The sequence below is a fragment of the Culex pipiens genome, chromosome 2 (assembly GCF_016801865.2).
Source record: "Culex pipiens pallens isolate TS chromosome 2, TS_CPP_V2, whole genome shotgun sequence".
NCBI lineage: Eukaryota > Metazoa > Arthropoda > Insecta > Diptera > Culicidae > Culex > Culex pipiens.
This window is the reverse complement of record NC_068938.1, coordinates 90,301,333-90,316,140: the sequence shown is the minus strand read 5'-3', so window position 1 is coordinate 90,316,140 and position 14,808 is coordinate 90,301,333. Positions and strand designations below refer to the sequence as shown.

Here is a 14,808-nt window from a genome sequence, read left to right as displayed (position 1 = left end):
AAAAAGACACGCGGCATACCAGCCTCGAAACGACGCGCCGCACTTTCAGCAAATGCGCGCTGTCAAATCCCATACTGCGCGTTTTGTTTTTGTTGATATTCTTGTTCGAATTGCATGGCATTGTTGCGGGTATGTTTTTTATTGCACCAAAAGTGCAGAAAATCGCTGGCAACAGTGTCTGCGGCACATTCTGAAATGCCGCGCGGCGTGTACCTTCGAGAGAAACGAACAATAAACAACATTATTAAAACCAAAACATAATTTATCACACTACCAGGCAGTAGAGGGTTAAGCACGGTTACTGCCATGTTGCAGTTTGACAGCAGCCAGCAACATAAAAGTCACTGGATGGTGGTGTTGGTGCGACAAATAGGCGGAGAGAGCAAACGCGAGAGAGGGCACAGCATAAAAATAGAGAGCAAAAACCACCAAAAGAGATGCAAATAGCATCGATTGGGCAGGGTCGCCAGAGTGCGGGTTTTTATAGATTGAAGTTGTTAAACTACTTTGTCCTTATATGTAATTACCGAATTTTGGTCCTTATATTTTTTCTTGATCTCATTTTATCGTTTCTGAAGTTTTTTTTAAGTTCCAATAAACCGAATTTCCAGTTTTTGATATCTGGGTGTTTTTGAAACCGCCTTGAGTCAGGGGTATTAAAAAATACCCAAAAAGCAAAAACTGAAAATTTGGTTTATCGGATCTTTTCAAAAAAAAACTTCAGGTTTGTTTTGTGTTAAACAAAATATTTCTTTCAAAATTTCACAGAATGAATACGTCCGAGAATACGTCTGGAGTTTTTTTTTTTTTTTTTTGAAAAGGTCCAATAAACCAAATTAAATTTTTCAGTTTTTGCTTTTTGTATGTTTTTAAATATCCCTGACCCAAGGTGGTTTCAAATATACACAAAAAGCAAAAACTGGAAATTTGGTTATTTGGACCTTTTCAAAAAAAACTCCATACGTTTAAATTTGGCGAAAAGTCGTAAACAAAAGTAGTTATTCTAAACAAAATCTGACAACACTGTTAACCAACAACATTGCCAGTAGCAGTAGTAGTAGTAGTGGGAGAGCGAGCATAAAAATTTACACACAAGAGCAGAAAGGCTGCTGAGAAAAAAAGAAAGAAAAAAAATTAAAAGATGGAAGAGAATTTCGCTCGGTCTCGGACGACGATGAAAATGTTGTGTGTTTAGCGTTGATTCCCACAAAGGCCAGCCACCAGACCAAGACCCAACTCGGGGAACGAATCGAAAAAAAGTGTGTGTTGTGGTGAAAAATTGACGATTGATTGTGCTTTTCGCGTTAGCATTAAACGGCGGAACCCGTCGCGACTCGCAAAGTGGCCACAGTGCGCCGGAAGTGGCCCTCGGGGAGTGCCTCCCTAGACCAGCAGCAACAGCAAGGAGTGTGTGTGTGCGTGTGTGTGTCACTGTCTGAGCTGAGCTCTTCTCGGGATACATTTTGGTTTTCTTTCTGGTCGTTTCCGAGATCTGTGGACGGGGGCAAGTTCCGCGGCATCGAATCCGTGGATCCGGACCAGACCGAGGTCAGTGGCCAGGACGGGCCATCTTTTTCGAGAAAGGAGCAGCAGGAAAAAAAGCAGGAGGAGTGCTGCGCAGTGAAGAAGAAGGCGAAAATATCTGTGTGTAGTGTTTTGGGTTTGTGACCAGGTCGGGGCAGATCCTCTCCTGTCCGGGGAAGGTGGCCAGGCCAGACCAGCTGGAGGCAATCAGCTGCTGAAAATCTGCTGGTGGAAGATATTTATTGTGCGAGTGCGAAATGGTGATTCAAGTTGGCTGCTCCAGCAGCTAGGGAAGAGGAGCACACAAGAAGAAGCAAGAACCTGCTGCCACGGAGGGGGGAGACATCCAAGAGTTGTGAGGGGGGACCAGTGAGAACGAGTGAGTGAGTGAGTGCGTGCGTGTGTGTGCGCACACAGACACACTCACACCTTTCTTGTCCGTGTGTGCCCACAGGGGGGCGCACAGTGATGGAAAATTGGAGGAACCGATCTCCATTGTCCGGTAGTGTTGCCGCCGTCGTTCCGGAACCGGAACGCAACCAGTAGCCGCAGCAGATCTCTCCGCACATCGGCAGCAGGCAGTCCCCTGGACACGACGACGGCAGCAGCCCCGCGGGATCTTGGAGCGGCCACTGCTGCTGCCTGCCTGCCCTGTTTTGCCCTTTAATATGTTCGCTGGCGGCCAACACGTATCGATTACGGATGCGACAGATTACGACTTCGAGAAGGCGGAAAATGCAGCCAAATGGAAAGGTGTTTTCGTAACATCGCTGAGAAAGGTGAGGAGAGGGATGCTGTGCAGCAGCCGCATAAAAGTCGATATCGTTGTCGTCGTCGTCGTCGTTGTCGGGAGAACACTCCCCCGCCCCAGCTCACCCAGCTGCGGGCCGCGAAATATTGATTTGTGTGCCAAGTCGTCGTCGTCGCCGTCATCTTAGGGGTACCTTCCATTGGGTTGTGTTGGGTCATTTGCCACCACCTTCCTTAAAACAATGGGAAAATTGTTTTGACTCATTATATTTAAACCCAACCACGGCACATGATTCATGAAGTTTGGTGTTTTTGTTTTGCTATGTGCAATCAATTGTTGTGAATACGACCACAATTTGCTTGGGAACGCGCATTTGGTGGTTATCGTGTGCACTGCCGTTTGAACTAGGGGAAATCTACCCTTTCCAATCAAACACCTATCTTCGTCATATGGAGAGTTTGATGCTCGATTAAAGCTCCAAAAATACTATTTGGGCTATAAACTTACCAGCAACAGCACCGCCTCGAGTAAGCACGCAAATGTATGCCACTTACTGGCCAAAAAGATCACATTTAATGCACTTTTGATCATAATTTGTATTTTGCGAGACCACTTCTCATCATTTTGTTGGCACACACAGTGACACACACGAGAATCCCTCAAACGCTTAATGAATATCGCCAAAATTACCTTTTCACTTTCGCTTACTTTTTCACGGCGCTTAAGATATGAAATTGCTTCCAACTACCGGCAACATGTGCTTTTGATCATTAGTAAGGCACTCACTTGAAGAATAATCCCGAAAAATGTAATAAATTAGCAAGCGCCATCAAAAAAACAAACGCGTCAAGTCGTTTGACGTTTCAATTTTCACTTTGCATTCCAACCGAAGGCTGAAGAAAACCGAGCGAGAGACGAAGGCAAAAAAGAACAAAGGCTGGCCGTCAACACCACCAGCAGCACAGCCAGCGATGCCAGGAAACTTTCCCTATAAATGCCACTTTTCGTGAGTGTTCGTTTGAACTGTCAGCGCAAATGGCAACACTCGACAGAGTGTTGGAAGAAAAAAGAACTAAGCCGATATTAGAAAAATGGGCGTGGCCCAATGCATTCGCCTCGATTAGAATACCCTTGGGAATTTTTTTTTGTTAAATGCTTGGTAAAGAAATAGAATAACTTTTAGTGAAAGTGAAAATAAACAGAAATGTTCACAAAAACTTGCTCTACTCGTTGGTGTACTTGGTTTTAGTAAAATTCAAGGGAGACTCTAGATTATCCAGCATCATTCAAACACGACCGCTTATTAGGATTAAAATGGGTAGATTTCCCCTAGAAGCACTATCTTGAAAGATTGATATTGGAGATTTTTAATTTCTTGGCAGCAAAAGGAGCCTACTTAAAGTGTGCTCGTGAACATATGATTTGCGTTGTAATTCTTTCCCGTTAAAAATTTAGCTTAGCATTAAGCAGTGCAACAACACTGATTTGGATTTTTTTTTTCGAAAAAAGAACTGGGACCAAGCTGCATTGTTCAGAAGTGTGTGCAGAACTTGATTACTCATTTTGTGCATGTGGTGTTAAAGATGATTCTATTCCCCAGAATGATCGATTCGTCAGAATAAATCATTTTCAAGAATAATCTCCCAAAAATGTTTGTTGTTGTTTTAAATTATAACGAGAACGTTTTCATATAATTTGAAGATGGAATGTTTTGAATGTATCAAGATAGTTGGTATGTTTAGTTCATCCAGAAATAATCTAAATTTAATTATTGATTTGGAATCCGCTAGATTTCCTTCAAAATATTATATATTTTGGGTACTTAAATTTTTTGCATGAATTGCTCTAGTAAAAATCATTATAGGCTGAAAAAAATCAAATCGAACGGTGAAAAAATGGTGCCATTTCGATTTGTATGAAGGAAGCTAAAAGCATTTGAGCATTTCTCACCTGTCTGGAGCAACATTTTTTTTTTTACTTCGGTACATACCAAATTTTGCACCTCCCTGAACTCTGGTACAAAATATGCCTTTTTAAATCTTCTAAAACAGTGTATCTCAACCGGTGAGCAATTCCCCTCTGGGCGGAATTTGGCCATTCTAAGGGGAATGAGGGTTCAATAGAAATTCAATGTCTTAAATCATTATCTGAATCTTCATTTTTTGCAACATTTGGTTTTTCCCAAAAAATAGTTATTAAGAGGCAGTATTTGTAAATATTGCTCGGTTTGTTCTAGAGGTCGTATCGAGGTGCTCCGATTTGGATGAAACTTTCAGCGTTTGTTTGTCTATACATGAGATGAAAAAACAAATCAAACCATCCACATTAACGACCCCCGGGTCTTTTGTGGTCTCTATTGCAAGTTTCTGCTCGAACCTTGGAGTCCGAAGGCTTGAATGGGGAGAGCACCCAAACCTCTTTCTACTCCAAGGAACCTTCCACCCCAGTGTTTGAACTGACGACCTTCGGATTGCGAGTCCAACCGCCGCCAGCGATTCCACCGGAGTAGGCTTGGTTTGGTGTGTTGTTTGTACTTATGGCATGGAGACGACTCCTACACCTGGAATGACTTAACGGCCTAACAACCAAGGCCGGGACCGACATTTTACTTCCTCATCCGATGGAAGGTTGCAGCAGATGGGAATCGAACCCAGAATCATCCGCTTACAAAGCGGACAGCGTAACCATTCGGCCACGCACGGCCACTCATGCCAAATATGAGCGAAAAACTGAGATTGGCCAAAGAGTTAATACCATAGGCTTTTAGTCTATAAAATTACCTATCTTTTGACATATGGGAGTATGGGTGTTGGAGGCTGTTGGAAAAAGATATAAAGGTTTTAAAAAAATCCATTTTTGACAGTAATTTGCAAAAGCTAAGAGAAAATTCAAACCAATCCTGGATGTCTGTAGCATATTTTGAAGTGCTTCAAAAGACCTTTCGAATGCATCTAAGAGAGTTGGAATTGATGATTTTTTTACGGAAATGCGAGCAATTTTAAGATTTTTTATTTTTTTCGACCCCAAACTTCAAAGCCCGTTTTACCCCACTTCCCTTTGTCGTAGAGGGCTCATATTTGGCATGAGTTCATCTCATGTATAGACAAACAAACGTTATAAGTACATAAGTGCCCTGAATTACGAAGATCTGAAGATCTGACTACCCAATCTAATGGTATGAATAATGAATCAAGTTGATAGAACACTGAAAGGTCCGCCCTTGTGTATCTATTTTGGATAGCAATACCCTCTAAATGTGAGGAAGGCAACAACCACCTAAGGGTGGATTAAGTAACGTTTTTTTTTAATATTTCTGAGGTATTTGTATTTTTGCATTGATACCAAATTTTTGTGACAGATTTTTGCCTTCCTCACATTACTGAGGAAAGGCTATAAAATCACTCGAAAAATGAACTTCTCAATTAGACCTCCTAGACCCACCTTCATGTATATCTATCGACTCAGAATCAAATTCTGAGCAAATGTCTGTGTGTGTGGTGGGATGTTGATCAAAAAATTGTCACTCGATTATCTCGACATTGGCTGAACCGATTTCGTCCGTTTTGGCGTCATTCAATCCGTCTTGAGGTCCCATAAGTCGCTATCAAAAATTATGCAGTTTAGTTAAGTACTTCAAAAGTTATGCTAAAAAAAACGATTTTAACAAAAGTTCGGAAGATTGTAAAAAGGGTGGTTTTTGTAAGAAAACCTGTCATGCTATACATTTTCAGAAAGGTATTTGAAAGACCTTTCCAACGCGTCCAAGACATTGAAGATCTGACAAATCTATCAAAAGTTATAAGCACTTAAGTGTTATTTATACGCTTTTTGGAGGCCGGATCTCAGATATGTTGATGAAAACGTTGTCCGGATCTCTCGTGCAACCTATCGTTGGATAGGTATTCAAAAGAGCTTTTCAATGCGTCCAAAACATTGAAGATCTGACAACCCTATCAAAAGTTATAAGCACTTAAGTGATATTAACGCACTTTTTGCATTTTGGTTAGCACCCTTTAAATGTGAGGAAGGCGCCAACCACCTAAGGGTTGATTAAGTAACGTTTTTTGCTGGTTTCAGTGAGATTTTCGTACACTTTTCAACAAGATTTTTTTTTAAATAATTGGTATTGAAAAAAGTTTTTTTGCTCCAACCTAGTTATTCCGAGCTGTATGCTCGGCTAGAGTACGGTCAACTAAGCTAAGCTAACTTAGCTAATTGGAAGTTGAAAGAAAGTTTTTCAAATATTATTTAAGTTTGTTCGAGTTCTTCACATTTTGGAGAGTAATCTGTCTTCTGTCGCAGATAATTATTAATTTTATTTAATATTTGTAGGGAAAGGTGGGGCAAGATGAACAATCGCTCGTACGGCCGTAATTTTTACAATTGTGATTATTTCCAGTATGAGGAATTGTTGATAGAAATGCAATTAGCTGATTCTACTACCACATAACCGCCAAAACGACGTAAGCGCCATGGGGCAGAAGATTTAATGAAGTTTTTTTCAAAACCTTTGTTTTCTTATAATATGTGGTAGGTACAAAATAAGGCTTATTGTTCGTTTTGAGGATCATTTTATCAAAATGCTTTTTTTCCTAGATCAGTAGTGTCCCTACCAATGACATGCACATATTACAAAGTATGATTTAACTTTTGGTTATTTTTGATGAGAGCTTTTAAAAGATCTTTTTCAGGTGGGGCAAGTGGCAAGTGGGCATATGGATTTTTAGTGTGGAAAAAAAATACGAATTGCTGCAACAACATATTTTATTGGGAAATAAAGATATGAAAGCACTTAAAAACCGATAAAAAAATGTTAAAAAAATTGTCCATACAAAATATAGTGATATTAGGAAAATTTACTATTTATCATCTAAGTAATGTTTTTTTCGTAAAAACGATAATTTTTTTTAAGTAAAATATTATTATTTAATCTAAAAATGGAAGAAACCTTTCAAATACATTCTAATCTGATGTATCTAAGTGATAACAGTTCAATTCTGGAGTTTTTTTTAAAAAGGACCAATAAACCAAATTGAGTGCGGTGCTTGTGGGGACGCGCAGTCCTGTTTTTTTCGTGTTATTTTCCGTCTCTTTTGTGTCGCTATTTGTGTACATGGGGTGATTGGATTTCTTCTTCTTCTTTTTTCATTTATTTTTTTGTTCGCGCGTTCGTTGGCCGATGAATTTTATTTTTGTTCTCCTTATATAGTTTTCTATAGACACGATCCGATTTTTTTTGAGACAAGCAAGTCGTATTGCTGGATTAAGTCCTTTCCATATCATCGAGGATCGGAAGGCACGTCGACGGATATGTTTTAAGGCTTATGATTTAAAATCATTTTAATGAATAAAGCCCTTCCTACATCACTGTTGATCGGAAGGCACGCCGACGGAGAATTTCTGGAGAATCGCGGTCGAATTAATACTATATTTAAATCCCTAGATAGGTATCTTTCCGCAGCCGGCTGCCTAAGATTTTTAAAATTTCAACCGATAAACAAATTGCTGTTGGTCGCATCACCTACCACAGTGAATCCTGACCTCATACCCATCTTACTAACCCCTCAAAACTCATGTGATACTTTGTCGGAGACGCAGCTGATTTAGCGGTCCCATCACTCAAGTATCGGCTAACATTCCCATCCACTTCCCCGTGTCTTACCACTGGTCGTGACCGGCGTCGGTATTGATCAGCACGATAGGGACCTTTGAAAATTGCGAAGGGGTGATGATTGGTTCCTACTTTTCATCTGTGGTCCACGGAGCAATGTTTGGTGGTCCTGGTCAATAACGAAGTAGCAGCTACGGGTAGACACCAATGCTATGCTATGCTATGCTAAAAGGACCAATAAACCAAATTTTCAGTTTTTGCTTTTTGGGTGTTTTTCAATACCCCTGATTCAAGGCGGTTCTAAAAACACCCAAAAAGCAAAAATTGGAAATTTGGTTTATTGAACCTTTTCAAAAAAAACTCCAGAATTGTTAGCAGATTAACATGTTTTTTTCAAAACATTATTTTTTTTCATGATGCAATGTTCCTCTTGCCCCAACGGGTTGTTCGTCTTGCCCCACTAGTTGAGTAGAACGTACGGAAAATCAAAAATTTTAAAATCATTTTTTACATAAAAAACAGGATTTTTTAAAAACTTGTTCGAACAAACTCTAAGTCAAGACCTAGAATAAGATGATTATAATAAAATCCGACAGATTTTTTAACTTTTTAATGGGTTATAACGAGCATTTCCTTAGCTTGTTACACTTGCCCCACTTTCCCATACATATTTTAAAATTCTATTTTTTTATTGTAATTTGAACGAAAAGAAGCCTAGAATAGTGGTTTTTTCTTACTCAAGAAAAATTGAACCAATAAAAAAACAATCAATCAAAATTAATCCTGCGTTGTCTGTAAGTTTTTTTTAAAACGTTAAACTTTGAAAAATATTTGCAACGGCCTAATGATAACTTTCAAAAATGGGTTATTTGACCCCAAAAATTAAATTATAATTACATGAACTTTTTTAAATGCGTTTAAAATGCTAAAGTTCATTGTATTCTACTAACTCGAATGCATGACAAAATTTGATAAACTGTAAACAGAATGTAAACAAATCATAAAATTTAATGAAACTAAGTTTGTTTAAAACATTTTAACTTTTGCGTTGCTGTGCTTCAAAATAGATTTGCAACGATTAAAAAAATATATATAAAATAAATGATAAGAATTAAATTCATACAAAAATAATGTTTTGCCCTGGGCTTTGTCATAATGAGTGTCATAGGTTTGATGCTTGTTTGGCAAAGAGTATGATTTGATTCGATGTGGAATTAAAATCGAAGTGTTCAGTATATTGCTGAAGCTTCCATTTTTACACATGGACACCACTTCATGCTGCGAGAACCCACTTTGGCGTAGTCTCAGGGCTTAATCGATGGCCGGTAAGCTGTCATCGAGACAAGGAGGTTCTCTGATAGTGGAAATATGACATTTGTACAATGAACCGCTACATATGTGATTTTTCCCTATCTTAATGTAGGTGTCAGGTTAGGATGCGGGTTTAAAAAAATAGTGTTTGTAGAATTTAGGATTTTAACTATAAATATCAACTTTTTATACTTTGCCTTTAGTTATTTAGGGACAAAATTAGTAACAGTGAATTTAGTAATTCTATCAGAATCGGTGATTTTCATTCAAGTAGCATAAAAACCATTCTGATTTGTCAAAATTTCCTTAGAGTCTCGATCAATCAATAGTGAAATGATATCGGACTAAATTCGTTGATCTGTTGAACTAACGGTTGTCGGATTATGATTGTATCGACCATTGTTGCGAATCGAGGATCTACTGGAATTCTGACGAACAAATGGTCGTCTCTTTTTCAATTCACGACTTGTAAAATATCAACTGTTATTTTTTTTTTTTTGTTTTTTAAAAGAAGTCAGACAGGTTTTAAAAGAAACGTTTTTTTTTTGGTTAATAATTAAAATGTCGGGGAATTGAGATAAGAGTAGCTTTTGGATAGGTTGCTTTAAATCTTGTATTCAATTCAAGTTAGGAAGTTATCCGCAAATGAATATTTGGACTTATATGAATAATTGAACATTTTGGACTTATGAATAACACACAACTGTGCATTTATTCTAGAGTCAGATCCATACAGCGTCAGTGTTTATTTGGTCGAAGTGTACTAATTCATTGACAGATCTGGTTCTAGTTGTAATGTACGACAAGACTACTGACGGACGTGACAGGACGAGGGCCCAGTTTAGAGGTTTCGACATCAACGATGTGCGGCTGGATCACCCTCCCAAAAAAAAAAAAAAAATTCATACAAAAATAATGTTTTGAATGAATTTAGAACAAAAATTAAATTCATATTTAATAAGACATAAGGCTGGTACAAATATTTTTAAAAGTTTTTGTCCCCCCCTTCAAAATTGGCCCGAAAAATCAGGGGGCAAAAAAAATTTTTTTACCATAAACTTCAAAATTTTAATGAAAATTCAAGTGCAACCAGCTGAAATCAAATTAAAATACATTCTTCTGCGTTTAAAATCATTTTTAGCATGTTTGGGTTTATTAAAAAATCTTAAGATTTTTTGAAAATTTTCGATGCAAAATCTTTTTTTTCGATACAATTTTTGTTTTTGTCAGATCTTACATTTTTAGAAAACTAATGATTGCAAAACAACTGAACTAGTGTAAAATGCATTTTAAAACACTTTTTTCATTTAAATGTGAAGACTATGGCTTGTTATTTAAATTTTTATATATTTTTTTATTTTTTCTTCTTCCCCCCCCCCCCCTTGACCTCTGCAGGCCAAGTGCGAATGATGCTGATGATACCTCTTCAGTTGACGCTCAGGCGAGGAACATCCTGGAAGGAGCGTCACTGACTACGTCCGTAGTCCTGTTAGATCTAATTGATCAAGACAGTATAGCTCTGGTTCCTTGCAAGTGTCCTATTTTCTTACCTCCACGTTGGCTTGGTTTTCATGATGACCTAGCTGGTGGCCTGTGGAAACGGATCGTAAACCTTTGACCAAAGTCAAAGTCGAGACGGCTAAAAGAAAGGGGCGCGACAATGTGGGAAAGGGAAGTAATTTGTGATTGTAGACGGTATTGTTTTGATTCACAGTATGTTGAGTCAACTGCTGTGGATGTACCTGAAACATCGCACAACGGGGTTTCTCTTCTCTTCATTCTCAGCTACCACCTATCTTCTGTTTATTTTGTTTCACTGATTTTCTAACGCGGCTTCTGTTTACTATCCTCCATTTGATTTCGATTTTACTCATTTGATTCTCTTATTTCTCAACGCTTTTTCACTCTATTTTACCAATTGATGCTGCTGTAACATACTTTCTGCTTTCCCTTAATTTGGCAGCGATGTCAATTTTGTTATCATCTGCCTTTTCTTTATTTATCTATTTGAATAATTTTTCATTTGCCCTATAAATTGCCCTCAATACAATCTAAGCTTGTTTGTTACCTCCATTTATTAATTATTGTTAATTTATTTATCTACTTCATAAATTACTATCTTTCTTTTACTATTGATTCTTCAAATAGTATATTTCTTTCACTGTCCATTGTTTTCAATCTTCACCCTTTTCTTCAAACAAATGAGGTTCGAGCCCTTACTCAATTTTTGGAGTGATCAAAGAATTAACACAAATATTACTATTGTACTTTTGAAAAACTTTTATAAAATGCTTAGGACCAAAGTTGTAACAAAACACCGCGACAAAAGAAATAGCAACATAAAAACACGACTCAACACTAGGAAAGATTTCAGGAGAAAACAAAACACAGTAAAATAACAACTAGTTTTTGAATTCAAACTAAAAATAAAACAGTTTTTGCTTTAATGAAAGTTGATAGGCACACTATAAATGGTTAGGCGCTTATACTTACATCAAACCCTACGTAATGTACCACCCCCGGCCGAGTTAAAATGCGTAACCGGAAAAGAAGGTGTGCATGCCTGGCACGAACACTCAAAGCGTGTTCTAGCGTGCTGCTCGTACTGCACGGCGTCTTTTTCAGGGGGGTAGTATTTTTTGAGAAATAGCAAGAAAACTGTCATATACATATGAAAGTGTAAAACATCCCCGTTCATTTGCGGGGCGAACGAAAATCTTTGGTCGGGAAAAATCAAAGTTATCCTCATTTGAAGTTTTTGAACTTTTTTCCTATGGGGCGAAATTTCGTCAATTTCAATTTAGTATTGTTATAAGTCTACATCTATATTTTTTTTTTATTTAATTGAGACATGCAGTGTAAATACAATCAATCACAGAGTTTCTATGTCTATGCCTTTTGTTAATTTGTATTTCCATTTGGGCTATATTATTTGTATTGAAACTACAGAGTTGAACTTGCAATTATTGGTAATAACAGAAATATTGCGTATAAATAATTAAAAAGTTTAAATGTATGTAAATCTAATAATTTTTGTCTCCAATAATGAAGCTTAACATACTAAACAAGTCTGGCATTCAAATTTGAAACAACGAACAATACAACAATTAAATTGTTTTGCTAAAAAACACACAAATAATTGATCTTTTTATTTACAGTGGCAGTGCGTGGCCGAATGGTTACGCTGTCCGCTTTGTAAGCGGATGATTCTGGGTTCGATTCCCATCTGCTCCAACTTTCCATCGGATGAGGAAGTAAAATGTCGGTCCCGGCCTTGGTTGTTAGACCGTTAAGTCATTCCAGGTGTACAAACAACACACCAAACCAAGCCTATTCCGGTGGAATCGCTGGCGGCGGTTGGACTCGCAATCCAAATGACGACCTTTGGACCTTCAAACACTGAGGTGGATGGTTCCTTGGAGTAGAAAGAGGTTTGGGTGCTCTCCCCATTCAAGCCTTCGAGCAGAAACTTGCAATAGAGACCACAAAAGACCCGGGGGTCGTTAATGTGGATGGTTTGATTTGATTTTGATTTACAATATTATCACCTGACCTCAAAATAAGTACGAGATCTCTTGTGAGTTTTAATAAGACTTATACAAATGTGAAAATCTAATGAAAACGGTACATTTTATAACAAAAACACACCAAAATATGTTGATTCGGTTGAAATCCTAAATTCATAAAAGTTACTTACAGTTGAACATAAACCCAACCAATTACACTTTTCTGTAGTGATTTGTATACTCAATGGGCCCAGAAACATTTCTCAAAAAAATTCATCAAAATAATGATATAAATATCAAAAACATTGCGGTTTTTGGGAAAGGTGTGTGCAATTTTATCAGAAAATCTCCCAAATTTTAAATAAAACCTTTATAACTTTTTTCCCTAATTTTCAATCACTTTGCGTGCTTCAGGAAAAATGTTCCGTGCATCATTTCCAATAAGAAATGATATGAATTGAACCATAAATCATGTCTATGTAGACTTATAACAATACTAAATTGAAATAGACGAAATTTCGCCCCATAGGAAAAAGTACAAAAACTTCAAATGAGGATAACTTTGATTTTTCCCGACCAAAGATTTTCGTTCGCCCCGCAAATGAACGGGGATGTTCCACACTTTCATATGTATATGATAGTTTTCTTGCTATTTCTCAAAAAATACTACCCCCCTGAAAAAGACGCCGTGACTGACTCAGAGCAAGGGTGAGATGTAGGTGTAAGGGCAGTGCGTGTTCGTCGGGAACCTAGTGCATAAGATCGGTCAAGGCCCGTTCTTACACTCAAAATTGCGAATTGCGAATTGCGAATTCCCCCCCCCCTTGACCTCGGCCAGGGCCGAGGGACAAAAACTTTTTTAAATATTTGCATCGGCCTAAGAAAAAGCAAACAAATAAATCGACGCTGTCGTGCTATCTTGTCGTACGTCGCTTTTTGACGTTCCAAGAAAAACGCGTTTTAATGTTTGACCTTGAACAAACAAAAACGAGATCACGCAATTTAAACAATAACAAACACGTTTTGTTTGGTTGACCATTCTGTGCATTGCCCCGAAGTTTGGTTAAATTTGGTTGCCGGAGTCCCGACACATAATTGAAAATGTTTACGGTAGTCGAGCTCCTACATGTGTCAAACGCGTTCTGACCTGAAATCCCTTTGGCCAATTGTCGCACTTACATCAATTTTCAAGGTGTGTCAAGATAGCACGACAAGATTGGAACTCATATGAAATGTGTAATGTATACTTAATAGTTTAATAATAAGTTGTTTTCCATAAAAAATATTTAAGAACTAAAAATCGATGAATTTGATAAAAATAGTTGTACAAATCAGGTCAACCAGATGAGCTGCATCACTAACATTCCCCCCTCTTTTCTTCCTTCCCTCCGCGCAGGTCCTAGAGCAGCTGCATCCCTCGTTGCAAGCACGCGAGGATGCGTTGCTCTACGTCGAAAGCTTGTGCTTGCGCCTGTTGGCGATGCTGTGCGCCAAACCGCCCCCGCACACGGTTCAGGTATGTCTGCGAGTTGAAGCACTTGAAGCAAGATTTCGAATGATCTACTGGTTTGTTTTCTTACTTTCTTCACTTGCACAGGATGTCGAAGATCGGATTGGTCGCACCTTTCCCACCCCGATCGACAAGTGGGCCCTGGGCGAGGCGCGCGACATTATCGACAAATCCAAAAAGAAGAAACCGGTGCTTCCGGTTGACCGTGTGCACACCCTGCTGCAAAAGGTAAGCCGAGCATGTGATCTTAAAAAAAAACAAGGTCTTACTGTTGCTTATTTTTAGGAGGTGCTGCAGTACAAGATCGACAGTTCGGTTTCGTTGTTCCTGGTCGCGGTGCTGGAGTACATTTCGGCGGACATTCTGAAGCTGGCGGGCAACTATGTGAAGAACATTCGCCACATCGAGATATCCCGCGAGGACATCGAGGTCGCCATGTGCGCTGACAAGGTTTGCCATTCGTTCTTTTCTTACAAAAATTCTTTCGGGTCACCTCTTCGAACGCCGCAAAGGGTGATCAGTTTAAATTTAAGCTAAGTGTTCAGTGCATTATGGTTTCCAATTTGCGTTTTTCTTTCTTAAAAAACAAGTTATG

General features: G+C 38.5%; 1 protein-coding gene across 2 annotated transcripts in view; it reads left to right on the top strand.

Annotated features, from left to right (window-relative positions):
• Nucleotides 1–1,107: 1,107 nt before the first annotated feature.
• The window catches only part of LOC120416331 (protein son of sevenless), a 44,218-nt gene continuing 30,517 nt past the window's right edge, over nt 1,108–14,808 (top strand). Inside the window, exons 1-4 of one of the 2 annotated variants that reach the window (XM_052708085.1) lie at nt 1,108–2,303; nt 14,100–14,219; nt 14,301–14,441; nt 14,499–14,663. In XM_052708085.1, the coding sequence (XP_052564045.1) occupies nt 2,193–2,303; nt 14,100–14,219; nt 14,301–14,441; nt 14,499–14,663 (537 nt within the window). In that variant the 5' untranslated portion in view covers nt 1,108–2,192. The remainder of the gene's footprint in view (nt 2,304–14,099; nt 14,220–14,300; nt 14,442–14,498; nt 14,664–14,808) is intronic. The other variant, XM_039578061.2, reaches the window with a different exon arrangement.